Source organism: Triturus cristatus, chromosome 8 (assembly GCF_964204655.1).
Source record: "Triturus cristatus chromosome 8, aTriCri1.1, whole genome shotgun sequence".
Classification (NCBI taxonomy): domain Eukaryota; kingdom Metazoa; phylum Chordata; class Amphibia; order Caudata; family Salamandridae; genus Triturus; species Triturus cristatus.
Genome location: NC_140591.1, coordinates 9,436,713 through 9,459,005, shown reverse-complemented (window position 1 = coordinate 9,459,005; position 22,293 = coordinate 9,436,713). Strand labels below are relative to the sequence as shown.

At 48.8% G+C, this 22,293-nt stretch overlaps 1 protein-coding gene across 1 annotated transcript in view; it reads left to right on the top strand.

The window, feature by feature from the left end:
• The window catches only part of TBX15 (T-box transcription factor 15), a 283,475-nt gene that overhangs the window by 240,959 nt on the left and 20,223 nt on the right, over positions 1-22,293 (top strand). The window contains exon 6 of the mRNA XM_085620709.1: positions 6,353-6,417. Within this exon, the coding sequence (XP_085476835.1) occupies positions 6,353-6,417 (65 nt within the window). The remainder of the gene's footprint in view (positions 1-6,352; positions 6,418-22,293) is intronic.

Sequence of the window (22,293 nt, the reverse complement as noted above, 5' to 3'; positions counted from 1 at the left end):
GTATTTTGGAAATGTTGGTATAAAATGGCGCCCACGTAGTAACTGTAATCCATGAGTGTGTGGTGAGCGTCTGCAGGGGGTGCTGTGCAGTGTGAGTGGGAAGCAGAGCCACGTACAACGTGAGATGCGGAGGGCGAGCGCTTCACCATGGCCGCGACCCCTACTCGAACCCCGCTGCTCAGGGCTCAGAATTAAAAATTTGCAAACATTCGTGACAAGAATTTTCAATTCTATTAAGGACAAGGAGGCGAGGATTATGCTTTCTCATTTCTTTATTAGAAATGCCCAGCAGCCAATTAGAAGAACCGTTGTAAAACGAAAACTACAGTACCCATGAGCACCAGGGTACCACGTGACCAACCATAGAGTCTCACATATAAAAGATAATGCAGGTGAAAGTACGTCCTCTTTCTTTGGTGAGGAACAGTTCACAGGAAACAGGAAGTCCAATGAAAAACGATGAATGCCAGATAAGAGAGTCCATCAGCAACAGCCGGGAATCACCCTGACGATAGTAAACACAGGAAACGCCGAATACAGGAGGCAGCAGACCATCCAAGCAAAGAGGCAGGTGGAACAGAAGGACCGCTATTTGGGGTCAGAACCTGAAAAGAAATGCATAGCTGTAATATTCATCCCTTAAAGAGAGTGAAGTTAACAACAGAAGGGGGGGGGGGGTAAAAGAGAGAAAAAACCAATGCATTAAACATAAATGAAATGCAAATATGACATTGAAAACATGAGAATAAGTCATGACCTTGGGTGGGATAATCCTCGCCTCCTTGTCCTTAATAGAATTGAAAATTCTTGTCACGAATTTTTGCAAATTTTTAATTCTATGTCAGGACAGGAGGCTCCGATTATGCTTGTTCAAAGCTGATCCACCACTACAGAAGCAATATGTTCAATAGGTTTGTAATAAAAAGTTTTGAACACAGAGTCAGAAGACCAATCTGCGGTTTTCATGATGTCCAATAATGAAACACCCATCGAGAACGCTTTAGAGGCCATAGCCCCACGAGCCAAATGAGCACCAAAAATGGAAACATCAATTCCAGCCTCAGGCAAGAGCCATCTAACCCAGCGCGCTAAAGTAGCAGGCGTAACCAGACGAAAAGGTTTTTGCAAAGCAATAAGTAATTGACCCTGTGGATCTGAACGTAAAGGGGCAGTACATACCTCATAATCCTTGACACACTGAACAACGCAAAGGTTGGGATGGTGAGGAAATGAAGGATAGGTAACAAAAGAAGTAGCCGTTTTGGTGCATTTAGAAATAAGAAAAGTGACACCCTCGGGTGTAAAACTGCGACCTGCCAAGTCTAACGCACGCACATCAGAGACTCGTTTGCAAGAAACAAGACATAACAGCATAGTCAGTTTGGCAGAGAGTTGCTTGCGGGAAAGCAAGGAATTAGAAGGCCAAGCCTCCAAAAATCTCAAAACAATGGAGACATCCCACAACGAGACATATTTAGGGCACGGAGGATTCGATAAACGAATGCCCTTAAGCAATTTGGAAATCAAGGGATGCTCACCTGCAGGCTTACCATCGATAGGAACATGAGCCGCTGAAATGGCGGAACGGAAGTTGTTGACCGTGCGATAAGCCAAACCAGAGGAAGCGAGAGAGGCTAGAAAATTAATAATCATAGCCACATCCGCTGAAGCGGGATCAGCTTCCCGCTGAACACCCCAATCACACCATCGTTTCCATGAGGCCTTATATCGTTTGTGAGTACTGGGAGACCAGGCGTCACCGATGAATTTGGAAGCGTCACATGAAAGACCTGGGAGCGACCAGCGATCCCCGAAATTCGCCACGCCAACAGAAGGAGAGTGCCTGACAGAACAAGGGGATGCGGATTGCCGAGGGGATCCAACAACAGATTCCACTTCTGGGGAAGAAGGAACGGGACCGCACAGCACATTTCCAAAAGAACCGGGAACCACGCTTGAGCTCGCCACAGCGGAGCAATTAGGATTAACTCTGTTTGAAAGCGTTTCGAGTAAGCCAGAACCCTGGGAATCATCATGAACGGGGGAAAGGCATAACAGAGAGTCGACGGCCAAGTCTGCAGGAACGTATCCGTGGCTAGGGCTTTCGGATTCGGTCTCCAGCTGAAAAACAGAGGGAGCTGAGTGTTTAGGCGAGAAGCGAACAGATCTAGGTGACATTGACCCCCAAGTCCGAAGGAGATTGCGAAAAATGCGCGGATGAAGGCGCCAATCGCTGAAGTCGCGAAGATGGCGAGAGTTCCAGTCCGCAATCTGATTGTGACAGCCGGGAAGATATTCGGCAATAACTGTGATCTTTTGTTGAAGACAGAAGTGCCAAAAATCCTTGGCGATCTCCGCCAAAATCTTGGATCTCGTTCCTCCTAACTTGTTGACATACCAAACCGCCGAAACATTGTCCATGCGGAGCAGAATGCAACAATTGAACTGAAGAGGAGAAAAACACCGGATCGCAAAGGAACCCGCCAGGAGTTCCAGGCAATTTATGTGAAGAGACAGTTCCTGGAAGGACCACCGACCCCCTGTCGAAACGGGACCGCAGCGGGCTCCCCAACCCCATAGACTGGCATCGGATTCTATCACCAGATCCGGAGAGGAGCCGAACAGGGCTCACCCATTCCAGGCTTCCATGTGGTCTAGCCACCACTGCATCTCGCCCCTCGCATCCTGTGAAAGGGGGATCAGATCAGAATATCGAAGACCTTTTCGGAGATGACGAATCTTCAACCTTTGAAGTGCCCGGTAGTGAAGAGGGCCCGGAAAGATCGCCTGAATGGAAGATGCTAAAAGACCGACTACACGTGCTAACGATCTCAACGACACAGTCTGTTTGGAAAGAACCGACCTCAATTCCCTCTTGATGTACCGAATCTTTTGGTTTGGCAGTAGAAGTTGACAGGAAAGGGAATTCACCTGGAAACCCAGAAACTCTATCACCTGAGTAGGGTTTAAGATTGATTTCTGAGGATTGACAAGAAACCCCAGAGATTGTAAAAGGTCGATAGACCACTCCAGGTGCGATAAGACTGTGAGGGGACTGTCCGCCATGATAAGAATGTCGTCGAGATAAATTATTAAGCGGACACCCCGAGCACGCAGACATTCCACGACGGGCCTCAGAAGTTTCGTGAAGCACCAAGGTGCTGACGAGAGGCCGAATGGAAGAACCGTGTATTCGTACCGTGTCCCCTGCCAACTGAATTGAAGAAATCGGCGATGAGGCTTGAAAATAGGAATCGAAAGATACGCATCCTTGAGGTCGAGCCGAACCATCCAATCCCCCTCGCGAAGAAGATCGCGCAATAGATGAATCCCCTCCATTTTGAAGTGTCTGTAAACGACATTTCCGTTGAACTCCTTCAAATTGAGGACCAGACGATTGCCGCCCCCTTTTTTCTGAACCAGGAAAATAGTGCTGAGGAACCCTTGAGGGTGGGGGATAGACGGAATGATTGCCCCTTTTTTGAGGAGGGATTCGATCTCCGCCGAGATAAAACCTTGGTCCTGAAGAGAAAAAGTTAGGGGATTTGGAGGAAGGTATTGATGCTGGGACTGATAAAACTCTATTTTGGAACCCTGAACAGTTTGCAGAACCCAAGCATCGTCGGAGATTAGACGCCAGTTGTGGAGAAAAAATCGTATTCTGCCCCCCAGAATCACGTTGGAAAAAGGAATCAGACTCACCTGAGGTGTTAGAGTCGTGGTAGGCACCCTGGTTTCCACCTGAACGGCCCTTTCGAAATTGACCTCTCCCTTTGCGGGAAGGATAGAAATTGGAGCGGGAGTTGTATCCAGAGTCTTGACCTCCGCCTCTCTGGGACTGAAAACCCCTCTGGGAGGGATGGTGAGAGCCACGGCCGAACGAGCGTCCCCTATGTCGTCCGGCCCTGGCAAAAACCGGACGAAGAGCTCGTTTGATGGAAGCCTGAGCTTTACCCAGACCGCTGAAGGTCGCAACAAACTTCGTCAATTCCTTTAGAAAAGGTTGGCCGAAAAGAAGACCCTGAGCCACCGGACCAGATTCGGAAGTAGAAAGTTCCGCTAATTTTGGGTCGATTTTTAGCAAAATAGAGCGACGACGCTCGCTCGAAATCGCACAATTAGCGTTGCCTAACTGGCAAATAGCCCTCTGAGCCCATTCGATCAGGTCGTCAGGATCCACAAGGGAAGAAGATTCCTTGGCGTGAAATCCAAGATCCAGAATTCTGATGAGTGGTCCTAGTAAATTCAGCATTTTATCCTGACAGGAACGCCAGGACCTGTCAAGACCCTTCTTCGGATCCTTTGCAAATTTTTTAAGGTATGACAGCATAGTGGGATCAATCTCTGGAGTGTCTGCCAGGTGATCTGCGAGATCCAGGCGAGGGCACTCAGAGCGAAGGCGAGCCCTAACATCCTTTTCGAAGGGCTGCCGAATGTGCGCCTGAACAAAGGACGCTACTGCAGGGGAAGGGAGCCAGGAAGATGAATGCGGATGATAAAGTTCAGAAGGTTCAAATGTAAGGACCTGAGGATGAGTGGGAGCATCGACATAATGCTCCTTACGAGACTTCTTGCGTGGAGGCGGAACATCCTGGTCCGAAGGAGAGGAAGGAGGACCATCAGAGTCAGTCAGAAGTCCAGAAGAGGCAGAGGCGCCCACCGAAGGCAAGGAGGAAGCTTTTTCGGAGGCTAAAGATTTAGCCAGTCTTTTAAAATCCGACCTATGCGGATTAGCTGGAGGAACTGGAAGGAGGCAACCAACCCTGTTGCTTGGCGTAGTTCGTCAAATGACGTTTCAGGGGATTAATGGCGTGGACCAGGGCCTTATTAACCCCTTCAGTGCCACGCCCTTTCCCCGCCCTGTGCCGGCTGTTACATTAGCGGGCGGGGTTTATGACGAGCTGGACTCGTCATGGGCACAGCGCAACCGTGGCCCATGACGAGTCCAGCTCGTCATGGGCACTGAAGAGGTTAACGGAGTGGGTAACCCCTTGGTCCAGAGCTTCCACTAAATCCTTCTCTAGAAAACTAGAGTCATCATCTTCAAAGGAGTAATCATCATCATCAAAATATTCCTCCATTTTCTGTCACAGTAATGTGATAATAAAGCCCACAAAATGATACTCCGATTTTTTATATATATACACCAAAGACACAAATCAGGGGGAGTGAATAACCCCACAGCAAGCCAGAAGGAAAGGTAGAGAAACCTGACCCAAAATATATAAATAAATAAATTGTGGAGGGAGGGCTTGCTGCACAATCACTCTAGGCAGTGCCTATGCGCTATTATACAGCCCAAAGCCTTGAAAAAGCAATGGGCGTCGATGGGGCTGAATAACTTTCGAGGCTGTGGGCAGCGGTGTGTAAAACAACCGATTCTGGCAAGCTCCGTGTGGAAAACACGAATGTAAACAGTTAAAATGGCCGCCGCGCATGCGCGGTAACGGCCGCCTCGAGAGAGAGAAGTGAAAAATGAGCTTGCGCGTTAAAGCGCGAGTCTCACTGCCCCAGGACTCCCACTCCACCTGAAACGAGCACGGACGCGTCCGGACCTCGGGAGGTGAGAACACGCACCCAGCACAGCACCGCTCGTGTTTAAAGACACCGCGCGAACGAGAAATGAAATGCGCTAGACAGCGGCAAGTGCAACAAAGTAGCAATACAAGTTGCGAAGTAAAGCACAGAAGCATGCGCATTAAGCGGTATACAGCAACAAAGTATCAATGCAAAACATTAGCAATGGAGATAAATAAGAAACACTTAACTGGCTGCGGAGCAGCAAAGAAAGAGGACGTACTTTCACCTGCATTATCTTTTATATGTGAGACTCTATGGTTGGTCACGTGGTACCCTGGTGCTCATGGGTACTGTAGTTTTCGTTTTACAACGGTTCTTCTAATTGGCTGCTGGGCATTTCTAATAAAGAAATGAGAAAGCATAATCGGAGCCTCCTGTCCTGACATAGAGTTGAATATTAATTACCACACCCCTAATTACCAGATGAATTACATAAATAACGCACTCGTCATTCAATTTTGGAGGTAAAATGTGCTGGAATTTAACAGGGAAAAACAATATGGTGTTTACATAACATGCGGATTCTGGTGCATTAAACCCTCGGAAAAGGCTAGTTATCGCGCCTGATAAATTCCCAACCCAAGGGTGTCCACAGGGGTGGTAAACAGCGCCAACACTGACTCGCGTGGGGAGGTGGGGGGGTCTTAAGGTGTTCCTACCACCCTTGAACTGTAGCACATTTTGTCAGATGCAGCTGGAACCAGAAAGTGCTCGCTGAACTTGGGTAAACCTCTCTAAAACTTTTACTGACCCAACTTTTCATTCTTTCCAGATCACAAGGTTAAAAATTGACCGCAACCCTTTTGCAAAAGGATTTCGGGATTCTGGGAGGAACAGGTAAAATATTTTTGTTGTCCTTGAAGGTTCGAAAGTCAAGCTAAAAAACCAAGAACAACATTCTCCATTGTCTCTCTCTCTCTCTCTCTCTCTCTCTCTCTCTCTCTCTCTCTCTATTCCTTTCTCCCCCTCTCTCTATTCCTTTCTCCCCCTCTCTCCCTCCCCTCCCTCTCTCTCTCTCTACACTTACTCTGTCTCTTTATCTCGCTATCTCTTTCTCCCTCTCTCTCCTTTACCTCTCACGCTCACTCTTTTTCCCTCTCTGTCTCTCTCTCCCTCTCTTTCTCCCCCTCTCTCTCTTTCTCCCTCCCCCTCTATCTCTCTCACTCTCCTTCTCTCACTCTCCCCTCTCTCTCCTCTCTCTCTCCCTCTCACTCTGTTTCCCTCTCTGTCTCGCCCTCTCTTTCTTCCTCTCTCTCTTTCTCTCTCTCTTTCTCCCTCTTTCTATCTCTCTCTCTCTCTCCCAATTTCTGTTTCTCCCCTCTCTCTTTTTCTCTCTCTCTTTTGCCTTTTCTCCTTCTCTCTTTCTCTCCCCTCTCTCTCCATCTTTCTCCCTTCTTTCTTTCTCCCTCTCGCCCTTTCTCTCTCTCTGTCTTTCTCTGTCTTTCTCTCTCTCTCTCTCTCTCTCTCTCTCTTCCTTTCTCTCTGGCTCCCTCTCACTCTTTTTCTCCCTCTCTCTTTCTCCCTCTCTCTCTTTCTCCCTTTCACCCTTTCTTTCTCTCTACCCCCTCTCTGTTTCTCTCTCTCTCTCTCTCTCTTCCTTTCTCTCTGGCTCCCTCTCACTCTTGTTCTCCCTCTCTCTTTCTCCCTCTCTCTCTTTCTCCCTTTCACCCTTTCTTTCTCTCTACCCCCTCTCTGTTTCTCTCTCCCCCTCTCTTGTCTCTCTCCCCTCTCTCTCCCTCTCTCTTTCTCCCTTCCGCTCTTTTTTTTCTCTCTCTCCCTCTCTTTCTCCCTCTCACTCTCTTTCCCCTCTCCCTTTCCCATCCTTCTCCCTCTCTCTATTTCTCCCTTTCGCTCTTTCTTTCTCTCTCCCCCTCTTTGTGTCTCTCTCCCCTCTCTCTCCCGCCCTCTCTCTTTCTCCCTCTCTCTTTCTCCCTTCCACTCTTTCTTTCTCTCTCTCTCTCTCTCCCCCCTCTCTTTCTCACTCTCCTCTCTCTTTCTCCCTCTCGCTCTCTCTCTACCCCTCTCTCCCCTCTCTCTCCCTCTTTCTCCCTTTCGCTCTTTCTGTCTCTCTCCCCCTCTCTGCGTCTCTTTCTCCCTCTCTCCCGCCCTCTTTCTCTCTGTCTCTCTATCTCCCCCTCTCTCTCTCTTTTTCAGGAACTCTTCTAGTTGCCACTTTCACAAGATATATTTGCCAAACCCCATCTTACCCTCTCCACCTCTGGGCACCATCTTGAAATGTCTGTTGCTCGTTTGTACTACACATTTGGGCGCAGGCACTAAACAACTCCAAGAAAGCTCAGTGTGAGGCCCTGCTGCAAAACCGGCCTCCAGTAACACAAGCATTTACAATGCAATGGTCTCGGCAATATTATAGGTAGAGCTATTGGTATTGCTCATTATTTTTTTTAGCATTTTTGTATCCCTAAATAAATGGCTTTGTCATTTCTATTGGCATTAGCTTTTTTTTGCATATGTGATACCTATTGCATTAGCAGAGAGAGAGTGAGGTAGTGAGAGAGAGAGAGAGAGTGAGGTATTGAAATAGAGAGTGAGGTAGTGAGAGAGAGTGAGGTAGATAGAGAGTGAGGTAGTGAGAGAGAGTGAGGTAGTGAGATAGAGAGTGAGGTGGATAGAGAGTGAGATAGAGAGTGAGGTAGTGAGTGATGTTGTGATGTAGTGAGATAGAGAGAGAGGTAGTGAAAGAGAGAGTGAAAGTTAGTTAGTGAGATAGAAAGAGTGAGGCAGTGAGATAGAGAGTGATTGAGGTAGTGAGTGAGAGAGAGTGAAGTTGTGAGGTTGTGAGCTAGAGAGTGAGGTAGTGATGTTTTGAGAGAGAGAAGTTGTGAGATAGTGAGGTAGTGAGATAGAGTGGAGTAGTGAGGTAGAGAGTTATGTAGTGAGAGAGAGTGAGGTAGTGAAACAGTGATGTAGTGAGGGAAAGGGATGTTGTGAAGTAGTGAGATGTAAGCAGAGTGGTGTTGTGATGTAGTGAGATAGAGAGAGGTAGTGAAAGAGACAGTGAAAGTGAGTTAGTGAGATAGAAAGGCGCAGTAGCGACCCCCAGCTCCCCAGGCGAAGACGAGGAGGTTCTTGGCGCCGAGAGCAGTGGCAGGGTAAGGGCTTAAGCAGCGGGGGAGCGGATGCGGTCCGGCGGCTAGATTGCCGACCTTGGTGCGGGAAACCAGAGTTCGACACTCGGGGTCGCGTCCACATCTCGTGATCCTGGCTAAATCCCTTAACCCCCCCTCGTGCCTGAATGCGCAACGTAACCGGCGCGAATGTAAAGCGCTCCAATACCTTCGGGCGAGTTCGCGCTATATAAATAAATTTAAAAAAAGTTAGGACAAGTACTTTACTAAAGCTGGCTCCTATTACTCCTTAATGTGCACCGGCATCCCCTCATTCCGAATGCAACGATCGTAAAGGAGTCTCCCCCGAGTGGAATGCTAAGTGGGTGCCATTGGTGCGGAGGGCGCAGGAGTTGGTGGAACAGATGCAAGCTGTGGCCTTAACTCTCGTGATCCTGGGTAAATCCCTTAACCCCCCCTCGTGCATGAATGCGCAACGTAACCGGCGCGCATGTAAAGCGCTCCAATACCTTCGGGCGAGTTTGCGCTATATAATTAAAAAAAATAAAAAAAGTTAGGACAAGTACTTTACTAAAGCTGGCTCCTATTACTCCTTAATGTGCACCGGCATCCCCTCATTCCGAATGCAACGATCGTAAAGGAGTCTCCCCCGAGTGGAATGCTAAGTGGGTGCCATTGGTGCAGAGGGCGCAGGAGTCGGTGGAACAGATGCAAGCTGTGGCATTAACTCTTGTGATCCTGGGTAAATCACTTAACCCCCCCCCCCCTCGTGCCTGAATGCGCAACGTAACCGGCGCGCATGTAAAGCGCTCCAATACCTTCGGGCGAGTTCGAGCTATATAAATATAAAAAATAAAAAAAATTAGGACAAGTACTTTACTAAAGCTGGCTCCTATTACTCCTTAATGTGCACCGGCATCCCCTCATTCTGAATGCACCGATCGTAAAGGAGTCTCCCCCGAGTGGAATACTAAGTGGGCGCCATTGGTGCGGAGGGCGCAGGAGTCGGTGGAACAGATGCAAGCTGTGGCCTTAACTCTCGTGATCCTGGGTAAATCACTTAACCCCCCTTCGTGCCTGAATGCGCAACGTAACCGGCGCGCATGTAAAGCGCTCCAATACCTTCGGGCGAGTTCGCGCTATATAAATTAAAGAAAAAAAAAAAAGTTAGGACAAGTACTTTACTAAAGCTGGCTCCTATTACTCCTTAATGTGCACCGGCATCCCCTCATTCCGAATGCACCGATCGTAAAGGATTCTCCCCCGAGTGGAATGCTAAGTGGGCGCCATTGGTGCGGAGGGCGCAGGAGTCGGTGGAACAGATAGTAACAAGCACACCACTGCCTTTCTCCGAGGCGAAGCAGAAATGCCTCGGAGAAACGCAGCGGCGGTTTTCAGATTCGGGGGCGTGGTTAAAAAGTGGAAAGAAGAGCAGGGAACACGCCCCCGAATCTGAAAAAGACGGAGCCTATTTGGAGGGACGGCTCTCCTCCAATGGCTGGCCTCCGTTTAGGAAGCCAGCCAATGGAGGAGAAGCAAAAAGAGAGGCGGGCTAAATAGCCACTCTAAGAATCATTAAATCTCCGGACTTCCGGTTCTGCCTTCGGCAGACCGGACGGTCCCTCGACCTAAAAAACGACCCCCACCGGTCCAAAACCGTCCCCCATCCTCCGGCCCACCTGGGAAACACCCTGTGCCCGCTACGGCCTGTCTGGCCCTGATTTCAATGCCTGCTTTCACGTGGAGTTATTTTGTGGGGCAAAGCCCTGTCTACTATTATTAGTTAATAGCGTTTTGCGCCAAAAACCACGAGTGGTAGCATGGCAACGGCCATGTGCCATCCATGGAGCGCCCCCTCGATGCAGAGTAACACAAAACAGAGCTTTACGTTCTTTTGTTTGACTTTTCCTTATAAACAAACGCAAATACTAATTTGGGTTGGTTTGGAAATCCCAAAAGACCTTTGCTTCAGGTCTGCATTAAAAAAGGAACGCAAACCCAACGCAGAATCCTTGATAATCTGAGCAGTATCTTACACACTTGTAAAGACCGTGTAAGGTGAAGTATCGTAAATCCACTAAGAAGTTGAAAATATTTGCAGGAAGCCCCCGCATGCGCACTAGTGCCTTGATGTGTGATATACGTGGAGACAATATAAGCCTGTCGCGTTTCACTTCCACAGTGGTGAATATGTGTCCAAGTACCAGCACTTGGGCCTGAGTGGGTGCTCGGGTGGGTAACTGTAGTGTCTACTGAGCTTGGGGTAACGCACAGTGGAGTGGTTTAAAGGATCCAGGGCAGGAGGAGGCAACACCTAGAGAGAGATGGGGAACCCAACTTCAGGGATGTGGATAAGTAGACGGGGAATCCTAATGACTATGAAGTTCAGTGGCCATAATCCATCAGGTTGGGGCTTGGAGCAGTGGTTGGGGGGGAGCACACGCTCTCATCTTGCGCAGGAACCCCCCAGTCTGCTCCATGTGAGATCTCATATTATGATACGCACCTGTGAAAATGATGGCTTCTTCCACTTTGGCCAGACCCTGATGTAGTGGATGAATTAGTGTAGGGTCACTGATAGGATACCTGTGTCATCTTCAATGTTCGTGAACACAGCTTCAGTTCTTCTGGAGATATTGGGGCGATTTTGCTCCCAAAAGGTTGAATGATTTGATGTTTTTTATATTTTTTTCAAGTTTCAAATTCCACGGATACCTTTAGCAAATTGATTTTCAACAAACAAAATGTTCCATGGTCTGTTAGTAGATCATTGTATAAATCTTTTGTTGCAGAAACTTTAATGGATTAATCCACTTAAAAAGTAGGCCTGGGCGAAAATTTCGTTCCGTTCGCGGAAATTGCGATAATTTGACATTTTCGCGTTCCGCGGAGAGCGCGAAAATGTCAAAAATTCCGGTTTCCGCAGCTTGGCGATAATTTGTTTCTTGCTCGCGCTGTAAAATAATACATTCTCGCGCGCGCGCGATCGCCTTACCTGAATCCCTGCGTTCGCCGACAAGTTTTCTTGATCCGGTCGCGTTCTCCATAAGATGTTGTATTGTTTTTAGCCATTTGCGCTGTCTCACGACAGTTCGCGCCCGCAGTGATGTCATGCGTCGCGCGATCACGTCTTTCTTCTCGCGATCATGCACCGCGAGACAACTCAAAACAAGATGGCCGCGCCCGCAAGCAACCACATGGGTAAGTTGGCGACCCACAACCATGCAGAAAATCTCGCGAACATGCCGGAAAAAAACTTCTGCATCTTCGCGAAATTTCCGCTTGTTTGCGATTAATTTTAAACATTTTCGCGATAATTTGCAAAAGTTAATTTCGCAAATTCCGCCCACCCCTATTAAAAAGGACCCTTCTTTTATGTCTCTGTGCCTTCCAAGTACTCATGTAGAGCCTTGTGCTGAATCCAAGGCTGGTACCCAAATGCGGTGAGAGCACAAGAGAGTGGACGGACAATAGCATCCACGTGTCCAGAGGTCCTAGCAGATGATTGCGTCTGTACAAAGAAAGGTCTAAGAGCGTGGGGTCCTGTGGAGCAGCCTTTGCTGTCACCTACCTGGAGCAGGGTTTACTAGCCGCTACCAGGGTCTGAGTCATCATGCTTCCCCATGGCGGTGCCTTGACGGTTCCCCCAAATCTTTATCAACCCTTCCTCAGGTGTTCAGTTCTAAACCGAGGACTTCCATGGAAGAAGGGACCATGCTCCCCAGGCGTGCCTCCATCTGTTGCTTAGTACCATCTCCTGGCTTGGGTGCTTCTGCCAGGGTCTTACATTTCAGGGTCAAGCTTGGTGGCTTCTTTTCTGCTGGAGTGAGTCTGAGCTTGGTGCCAGTTCTAAGAAAGTGGTATAGTGGGGTGTGATAGGCCTGACCACGTGGTTCCTCTCTGATAGCTATCAATCAATCAATCAGCAAAATTTGTATAGCGCGCTACTCACTCGTAAGGGTCTCAAGGCGCTGAGAGGGCGGGGGGGTCGCTACTGCTCGAACAACCAGGTCTTGAGTTGTTTCCTGAAGGAGAGATGGTCCAGGGTCAGCCGTAGGTGAGTGGGGAGGGAGTTCCATGTCTTGGCTACCAGGTAGGAGAAGGATCTTCCTCCGATGGTGGATTTCTGGAATCGTGGGACGGAGGCGAGGGCGAGGTGGGTGTGTAGAATGTGAGGCGGCTGTTGAGGTACTTCGGGCCTGTGTCGTGGAGAGCCTTGTGTGCGTGGGTGAGGAGTCTGAACGTGATCCTCTTGTCGACGGGGAGCCAGTGCAGGTCCTTCAGGTGGGCCGAGATGTGGCTGCGGCGAGGGATGTCCAGGATGAGTCATGCTGAGGCGTTCTGAATGCGCTGGAGTCTCTTCCGGAGTTTGGCTGTGGTTCCAGCGTAGAGGGTGTTCCCGTAGTCCAGACGGCTGGTGACGAGGGCCTGGGTGACCGTCTTCCTGGTTTCGGTGGGGATCCACCGGAAGATCTTTCGGAGCATACACAGGGTGTTGAAGCAGGATGACGAGACGGCGTTCACTTGCTTGGTCATCGTGAGGGAGGAGTCCAGGATGAAGCCCAGGTTGCGTGCGTGGTCCGTTGGTTTGGGGGCGTTGCCCAGGGCAGGGGGCCACCAGGAGTCGTCCCAGGCGGAGGGAGATGGTCCGAGGATGAGGACTTCCGTCTTGTCTGAGTTCAGTTTCAGACGGCTGCTCTTCATCCGTTCTGCGATGTCTTTCATTCCTTCCTGGAGGATGACTTTGGCGGTGGTGGGGTCGTTGGTGAGGGAGAGGATCAGCTGTGTCGTCGGTGTAGGAGATGATGTTGAGGTTGTGTTGCCGTGCGATGGCTGCGAGGGGGCTCATGTAGACGTTGAAGAGGGTGGGGCTGAGTGAGGATCCTTGCGGAACGCCACAGATGACTTAGGTGGCCGCGGATCGGAACGGGGGGAGGCAGACTCTCTGGGTTCTTCCGTCGAGGAACGAGATGATCCACTCCAGTGCCGCTCCTTGGATTCCGGTGTTGCTGAGGCGCTGTATCAGGGTGCGGTGGCATACGGTGTCGAAGGCTGCTGAGAGGTCCAGGAGGATGAGGGCAGCGGTCTCCCCATTGTCGAGCAGGGACCTGATGTCGTCGGTGGCTGCGATGAGGGCGGTCTCGGTGCTGTGGTTTGCTCGGAAACCGAACTGTGAGGGGTCGAGGGATCCGTTGGTCTCGAGGAAGGAGGAGAGTTGCCTGTTGACGGTCTTCTCGATGACTTTGGCAGGAAAAGGGAGGAGTGAGATCGGACGGAAGTTCTTGAGGTCCATGGGGTCCGCGGTGGATTTCTTCAGGAGGGCGCTCAGCTCGGCATGTTTCCAGCTCTCCGGGAAGGTGGCGGATGTGAAGGAGCTGTTGATGATGTCCCGGAGTTGGGGTGCGATGATGGAGTCGGCTTTGTTGAAGATGTGGTGTGGGCAGGGGTCGGTTGGGGAGCCGGAGTGGATGGTGTTCATCGTTCGAGTGGTGTCTTCGGTGCTGATCGAGGTCCAGGTGCAGAGGGTGGTGGTGGGGGGCGCTGGTTCGGTGGTTGGGTGCGTGGTCAGTGCGCCGAAGCTGTTGTGTATGTCGGTGATCTTGCGGTGGAAGAACGCGGCGAGAGAGTCGCAGAGGTCTTGTGAGGGTGTGATGTCGTTGTTGCAGGCACTGGGGTTGGAGAGCTCTTTAACGATGCTGAAGAGTTCCTTGCAGTTGTGGGTGTTGCTGTCCAGTCGTTCTTTGAATGCTGTCTTCTTGGTGGTGCGGATCAGCTTGTGGTGTTTGCGGGTGGCATTCTTGAGGGCTGTCATGTGTTCTGCTGTCTGGTCGTGGCGCCAAGCTTTCTCGAGGGTGCGGCAGGTTTTCTTGGAGTTTTTGAGGTCGTTGGTAAACCACGAGGCTTTCCTGCTGCCGGGTCTGCTGGGAGGATTCTTCAGTGGTGCGAGTTCGTCGGCGCAGTTGGTGAGCCACTGTGTGAGGTTGCGGGCTGCTTTGTCGGGGTCCGTCGTGTTGGTGGGCGGGTTCTGGCTGAGGGTGGTGGTGAGCTGGTCAGCGGTGATCTTGCTCCAGCTTCTGTGGGGAACCTGTTGTGGGTGGTGGTGGGTCGTGGTTCTTCTGAAGTTGAAGTGGACACAGCTGTGATCTGTCCAGTGTAGTCCGGTGGAGTGGCTGAAGGAGATGTGCTTGCTGGAGGAGAAGACGGGGTCAAGTGTGTGGCCGGCGTAGTGGGTGGGGGTGTTCACCAGTTGCTTGAGTCCGAGGTTGGCGAGGTTGTCCAGCAGGGCGGCGGTGTTGCAGTCCTTGTTGTTCTCCAGGTAGAAGTTGAGGTCTCCTAGGAGGATGTAGTCTGGAGAGGTTAGGGCGTGCGGACTGATGAAGTCTGCGATGGCTTCGCTGAATTGTGTGCGTGGTCCCCGGGGTCTGTAGATGAGGGTGCCTCTGAGGGTGGTCTTGGGGTCGGTGTGTATCTGGAAGTGAAGGTGCTCGGCGGCGGTGAGGGTGTCGTCGGAGTTGGTCGTGATGCGGATGGTGTTCCTGTGGATGATGGCGATGCCTCCTCCGGTTTGGTTGACGCGGTCTCTCCGGGTGATCTTGAAACCATCCGGGATGGCTATGGCGATGTCCGGGGCAGAGGAGGCGTTCATTCAGGTTTCTGTGAGGAAGGCGACGTCTGGTGATGTTGTGTCGAAGAGGTTCCAGAGTTCGACGGTGTGCCTGTGGACGGAGCGGGTGTTGGGCAGGATGCACTTGAGGTTGTTGTTGCTGGTGCTCGGCTTGGTGGGTGCGGTGCAGGTTCGGAGGCAGGTGAATTGGCAGCCTTGGCAGGTGAAGGGTCCGTGGGTGCGTTTCGGGGTGGCTCGGTAGCAGGCGGGCTAGAGTCTAGCATTGGTAGAGGTTCTGTACAGGTGTGACACTGTGGTTACTCTGGTTGATAGAGTTTAGCATTGGTGGAGGTTCTGTACAGGTGTGACCCTGTGGTTCCTCTCTGATAGCTAGAGTCTAGCATTGGTGGAGGTTCTGTACAGGTGTGACCCTGTGGTTCCTCTCTGATAGCTAGAGTCTAGCATTGGTAGAGGTTCTGTACAGGTGTGACACTGTGGCTACTCTCTGGTTTATAGAGTCTAGGATTGGTGGAGGTTCTGTACAGGTGTGACACTGTGGTTACTCTCTGGTTGATAGAGTCTAGCATTGGTGGAGGTTCTGTACAGGTGTGACCCTGTGGTTACTCTCTGGTTGATAGAGTCTAGCATTGGTGGAGGTTCTGTACAGGTGTGACCCTGTGGTTACTCTCTGGTTGATAGTCTAGCATTGGTGGAGGTTCTGTACAGGTGTGACACTGTGGTTACTCTCTGGTTGATAGAGTCTAGCATTGCTAGAGGTGTTGTACAGGTGTGACACTGTGGTTACTCTGGTTGATAGAGTCTAGCATTGGTGGAGGTTCTGTACAGGTGTGACACTGTGGTTACTCTCTGGTTGATAGAGTCTAGCATTGCTAGAGGTGTTGTACAGGTGTGACACTGTGGTTACTCTGGTTGATAGAGTCTAGCATTGGTGGAGGTTCTGTACAGGTGTGACACTGTGGTTACTCTCTGGTTGATAGAGTCTAGCATTGGTGGAGGTTCTGTACAGGTGTGGCACTGTGGTTACTCTCTGGTTGATAGTCAAGGATTGGTGTAGGTTTTGTACAGGTGTGACACTGTGGTTACTCTCTGGTTGATAGAGTCTAGCATTGCTAGAGGTGTTGTACAGGTGTGACACTGTGGTTACTCTCTGGTTGATAGTCAAGGATTGGTGTAGGTTTTGTACAGGTGTGGCACTGTGGTTACTCTCTGGTTGATAGAGTCTAGCATTGGTGGAGGTTCTGTACAGGTGTGGCACTGTGGTTACTCTCTGGTTGATAGTCAAGGATTGGTGTAGGTTTTGTACAGGTGTGGCACTGTGGTTACTCTTTGGTTGATACCATCTCAGATTGGTGGTGGTTCTGCACAGGTGGGACAGCGTGATTGCTCTCTACTTGATAAGAGCCACAATATTGTGATGGTTCAGTACAGGCGTGACAGTGTGTTTACACTCTGGATGATAGAGTCTAGAATCGGTGATGGTTCTGCCCCACAGTGACAATGTGGTTATGCTCTGGTTGACAGAGGCTCAGTTTGGCAATGGTTCTGTCTATGTGTGGTAAAGTGGTTGCTCTCTGGTGGATAGATTCCCAGATTAGTGGTTCTGTACATGTGTAACAGCTTGGTTACACTCAGGGTGATAGTCTCAAATTGGTGACGGTTCTGCCCAGTGTGACAAGGGGTATTATCTTATTGATAAAGGCTCAGATTGGTTGACGGTTCTGTCCAGGTATGCCTGTGTGGTTATGCTTTGGTTGATGGAGGCACAGTTTGACAATTGTTCTCTCCAGGCATGACAGTGTACTTACTCTCTGGTTGATAGAGTCTCAGATTGGTGATGGTTCTGTCCAGGTGTGACAGTGTGATTCCTTTCTGGTTGTCAGAGTCTCAGACTAATGATGGTTCTGTCCACATATGACAGTGTGATAACTCTCCAGTTGACAGCGTCTCAGATTCATTGTGGTTCGGTTGAGGTGTAACAATGTGGTCACTCTCTGGCAGATACAGTCTAGGCTCGGTGACAGTCTGTCCACGTGTGACAATGTAGTTACTCTCTGATTTATAGAGTCTCAAATTGGTGGTGGTTGTGTTCATGTGTGACAGTGCGATTGTTCTCTGGTTGATAGAAGCCACAGATTGGAGGAGGGTCCACGCAAGGTTCGCATTGTGGTTGTGTTATGACGCACAGAGTCTTGGGGTAGAGATGGCTCAAGACAGGTGTGCCAGTTTGGTAGTTTTCTGATAACTGAATGTCAGCTTGGTGGTGGTACTATGCAGGTGTGTCCGGATTGATACACTTTCCAGGTTAGCTCTGTCACATGCTCCTCAAACTGCCATTTGCTTTACCATTGAAGGATTCCCCTCCGAAAGTCACCAACCAGTCCCCAGTACGTAAAATAGGAATATAAAACTATAAGTACCAGAATGTAACGCTGTGCAAAACATATGGTCTACAGGCATGGTATGAATGGATATGCGTCCGTGCTCTGACCCTCCTTAGACAAATGAAGAGCAGAATCCTAGATAACAAGCTAGGGATGTCATCCCCCTACCCCCCCCCCATATAATCACAGTGACCCTTACCTGTGAATCACCTGTTCATGGGCAGTTGTTAACTTTAGTGACGTACAGCAGGCCACTCTGAACCAGAGCCTGAAACTGGTGTAATCAAATGTAGACTCTTAAGAACAAAGACCACGCTTTCCTCTCAAGAGTCACATCCTGAAGGTTGCACAGCAGGCCCAAACTGAGCATTCAGAGTGACCAATAACTCCCATCATCTCACACCACACTTCACCAAGTGGCCAACAAAGGACACCAAGTCACACCACACCTTACCAAGTGACCAATAACTCACACCACACCTTACCAAGTAGCCAGGTACTCACACCAGCCCACATTACACTTTACCAAGTGACTGATAACTCCCATCAACTCCCACTACACTTCACCAAGTAACCAATAACTGTCTTCAACGCACACCTCACCTTACAAATTGACCAATAACTCACACCAACTAACACCACACTTTACCAATTGACCAATAACTCACACCACAGCTAATCAATGGGCCAATAACTTACACCAACTCACACCACACCTTACCATGTGACCAATAACTCAAACTAACTCACACTACACCTTACCAAGTGACCAATAACTGACACTACAATTCACCAAATGACCAATAACTCACACACACTTAGAATACACGTTATCAGGTGACTAGTAACTCACTCCACCTTTCAATAAGTGCCAAAAAACTAACACTAAATCACACCACCCCTCACTAAGTGACCAATAACTGACATCAAATCACATCACACTTCACCAAATGAACAACAGCTCTCACCAAACTTGCCCAGTAACTATGAAATGTTAGTGAACGCACAGTAGGCCCTCACCTAAATATTCATAAATGCACTATTCATTCTCCACAGTCATGTGAAATCAAGAAACATTACCACTCCAGACACGACACCAGATTTTGAAAGTTTTCGGGAATCTCTTCTACAAGGTAGAACAATTTCAGTATGCCCTTATTCATATGTGGCCACACACTGTAACTTTGCTTGAAGATTCTGCCATTGTAGTGAGAGAGAGGTATATAGTATTTGGTTGTGTGTGAAGCCCACACGCAGAAACAAATCAGCTCCCAACAGGGGGCCCCCACACAAAGGGGTCCGGTAAAAGACCCTCAGTCAAGTCCACGACCCTTAGTGTTTTGCTTCCTCGTACGAGGAGCACGCCTCAAGGCACATTGGACCGAGAAGAATAAGCCTCATTGGGTATGAAAGAAGCACTTAACTTTCCAGAACAGTGGTAGGCGAGGCTGCGCAGTTTCATCTTCTGGGAGAGGTGGGTCTTGCAGGTGAGGGAGGAGTCAGCGTTGAAGTCAAGCCGCATACACTGTTGGTCAGCTGGGGTGTGGAGCCAGATGGTTTCACTGAAGGAACCAGTCAGGATTTTTTTTGTTTTGTCACAGGTGCTTCAACGATGCATTCCGCCTTTGCTGGGGTACGTTTGAGCATACAGGTATTAGTTTTAAGCATTGCTCTATTTCTACCTCACAAGTTCCAGTTTGTTTGTTACAGTTCAGTTATCTGTAGCTCAAATGCCAAGATGCCCTTCCAGAGTACACATGGCACAGAATAGGACACAGGACTTTCTGGTCACAGGGGCCACGTGTCAGAAAGCTCCTGTCAGGTGACTTGAATTGGTGACCTCCAATCTGCACCTTCAATAGGTTTTTCTCTCTTAATAGATGAGGTTGGCCTATTTCCCACTCACACTACCATCGGAGCATCGCTCCCCTCCAAAATCCTACATCGCTGGCTTGCAATGACGGTACCCATATGGAACCCATCACCCGCAGAGATATGTCCATCTTTTTCCATTTTTCAGACCATGAAATCACTTGATTTACTGCCCATTAATAAAGCTTTATAGCAGTGGAAAAACAGACCAAGATAAAAAGATTCACCCAGCTCTGTTTACCTTTTATTGGGAAGACTTGATTAAAACATAGCTGGTAATAAAGACTCCCTAATGTTTGGTTTCCTCCATAAACGCAGGGTAAAGGTCAGGCGTGCGGTTGGAGGCAAACATCGCACCCATGGCCGTCTCTCTCACACACAGGTTTTCTTTAGAAAGAGAGGGCCGCTTCCCAAATCTGGGAGCAATTAAACGCAGGAGTGCTGTTCAATCGCTCCAGTGCAGCGCGCGGGACGGTGAGCTCTCTTCAGTAATCTTCTTCTGAGCTTTTTCCAATGTGGAGGAAGCTCACAGAACCACTCGAGGCTCCTCCCACCGGGCAGCCAGTGAAGTATGTCATCTGTGTTCATTGGCCAAGTTTATCATCATCGAGTTCTGCTTTTTAGCACCACCTATGGTGGCTTGGCAGGGTCATAGCAATCTTTTCACAGTTCTATTCATGTCTCACAAGGCTCAGGATAGAGGCCGAATGCATGATGCGCCTATCTTAATGTAGGCTCAGCTCTTTGTAGTGCGAACCAGGGGCGGACTGGGGAAGAAAAAAGTGCCGGGCCCCAAAATAAAAGTGGCCCCTTAGTAAATGTGAAAACTACAAAAGTGGCCCATGTTTGCAAATTGCAGCAATTTTGAACTTCTAACTCTTTTTCAAGGTATGGATGTAAGCTTGCCGCAGGGACTGTTGTATTCATATCAGGTAAATGAAGAGTAAAAACCGTCCCAAAAGAACATAAAACAGACCACAAACAGCCAAAACTCTATCCCACACACTAACCTTTCAGAGAAGCCCCTGGGCATCGCCTGGTTGCCCGAGAGGCCAGTCTGACCCTGGTGTGAGCCCTGGCCAGAGTCAGAAGATCTTACAAGGCCCCCTGGACTTTCCAAGCTGCAACTATTTGTGTAGGGCCCTGGCTCTTAAAAAGTAGGGAATTGTTTTATTTTTCTCACTAAGGTAAAATTGGGTTGTCCTAAGGATGAAAAATCTGAATATTCACAAATTTGAACACATTTTTCGTTGACAAATTGTTTATTTTTGTGAATCAAGCTTGTTTAGTTCTGAATATCCTTTTAATTGATAATCTGTTTGATCAATATTCGTCTTAATGGGGCAAAATGTACAGGCGAAATTCGTAATGATATACATATTGCATTGAATACATGTTACTTTTTGATTTTTGAAAGATTCCAATAGCAACACATTAAAAAAAAACTGAAATCCCACTGATTCTTTGTTTTGAAGCTATTTTTTATATTTCAGTGCATCTGTGAAGCGCCACTAATTACCCTTCAGTGGCCTCAGAGTGGGCTAGGGTGAGGGTGCAAATAAATATTAGTGGCCGCTCAGAGGGCATTAGAGGAAGGGTACTGTAACGTACGAAAAATCCATAAGGTAGGTGAATATTGTAGTTTATTATAAGAGCGGCACAGCACATCTGCACGTAGCAGGATTAAATCAACAACTGACAATACTAGAACTCTGCAGCATGGAATCCAGGATGTACACGCAGGTACATGGTTCCATGTTCAACGAGGGGAGAGAGCATGAGAAGAAAGAGAACAGGGGAAATAGGAAGAGAAGAAAAGGAGATGATGTAACACATCTCACCCCTAACAGAAAACAAAAGAGAAAAGGAAAAAACAACAAAGACAGAAAATCAAGACAAATATCTGGCAGGTAACACATTTGGTCTACTGCTACTTTTAACTCTGGATGCTACAGACTGAGAAGAGCGAGAACACAGCGGTGAATCAAAATTACCGTCCATGCCAGGCTCTTGAGGTTTGCACTTGGCAACTCTCCTCATATCCCGCACTCTTCCATCCCGAGTAATTACCGAGTTCTTACAAACCTTAACAATTTTAATAGGGTGCCCGAACCTGGAGGTACCTTTGACTAAAAACCCAGGTTTCACCCACTCGCCAACAGCAAAGTTAGGAACCTCTACATTCATGTTGGAGTCAAACACGCTTTCATCGTGTCTGGCTTAATATCCACACGTTTAGCCACACAATCCAAATCAATGCAATCAACAACCCTGTTGACTTTCCTGATCCACCAAGGACAAATATCCGCTATGGGTTCTCTGCCCTTCAAAAGTCTGAAAGGACTTACTCCTGTAACTGAATCCATAACCTTTTCCTTACCACATCTCTCCAGGACTCACTAGACTTACAAGCGGATTCAATACCATCCTTTAGAACTCGATTGAAGCGCTCCACTTGGCCATTCTCCCTTGGTTCATATAGGGAAGTAGTCATGTGCTTAATGCCGCACATACATAGGAAACTTTCCATATCCTGTGAAATGAGTTGAACCCCGTTATCTGTCACAAGAATCTCAGGGGACCCCTCACGTGCAAAAACCTCTTTGAAAAAGAAAAGATAACTTGAGTGGTGGCACTCGCCGCAAACTTTACCTCCGGCCATTTGGAATGATAATCAATCATCACAAGGGCAAAAACGTGCATTATGAGGTAGATGATTAAAAGGACCTGAAATATCAAAAGCCAC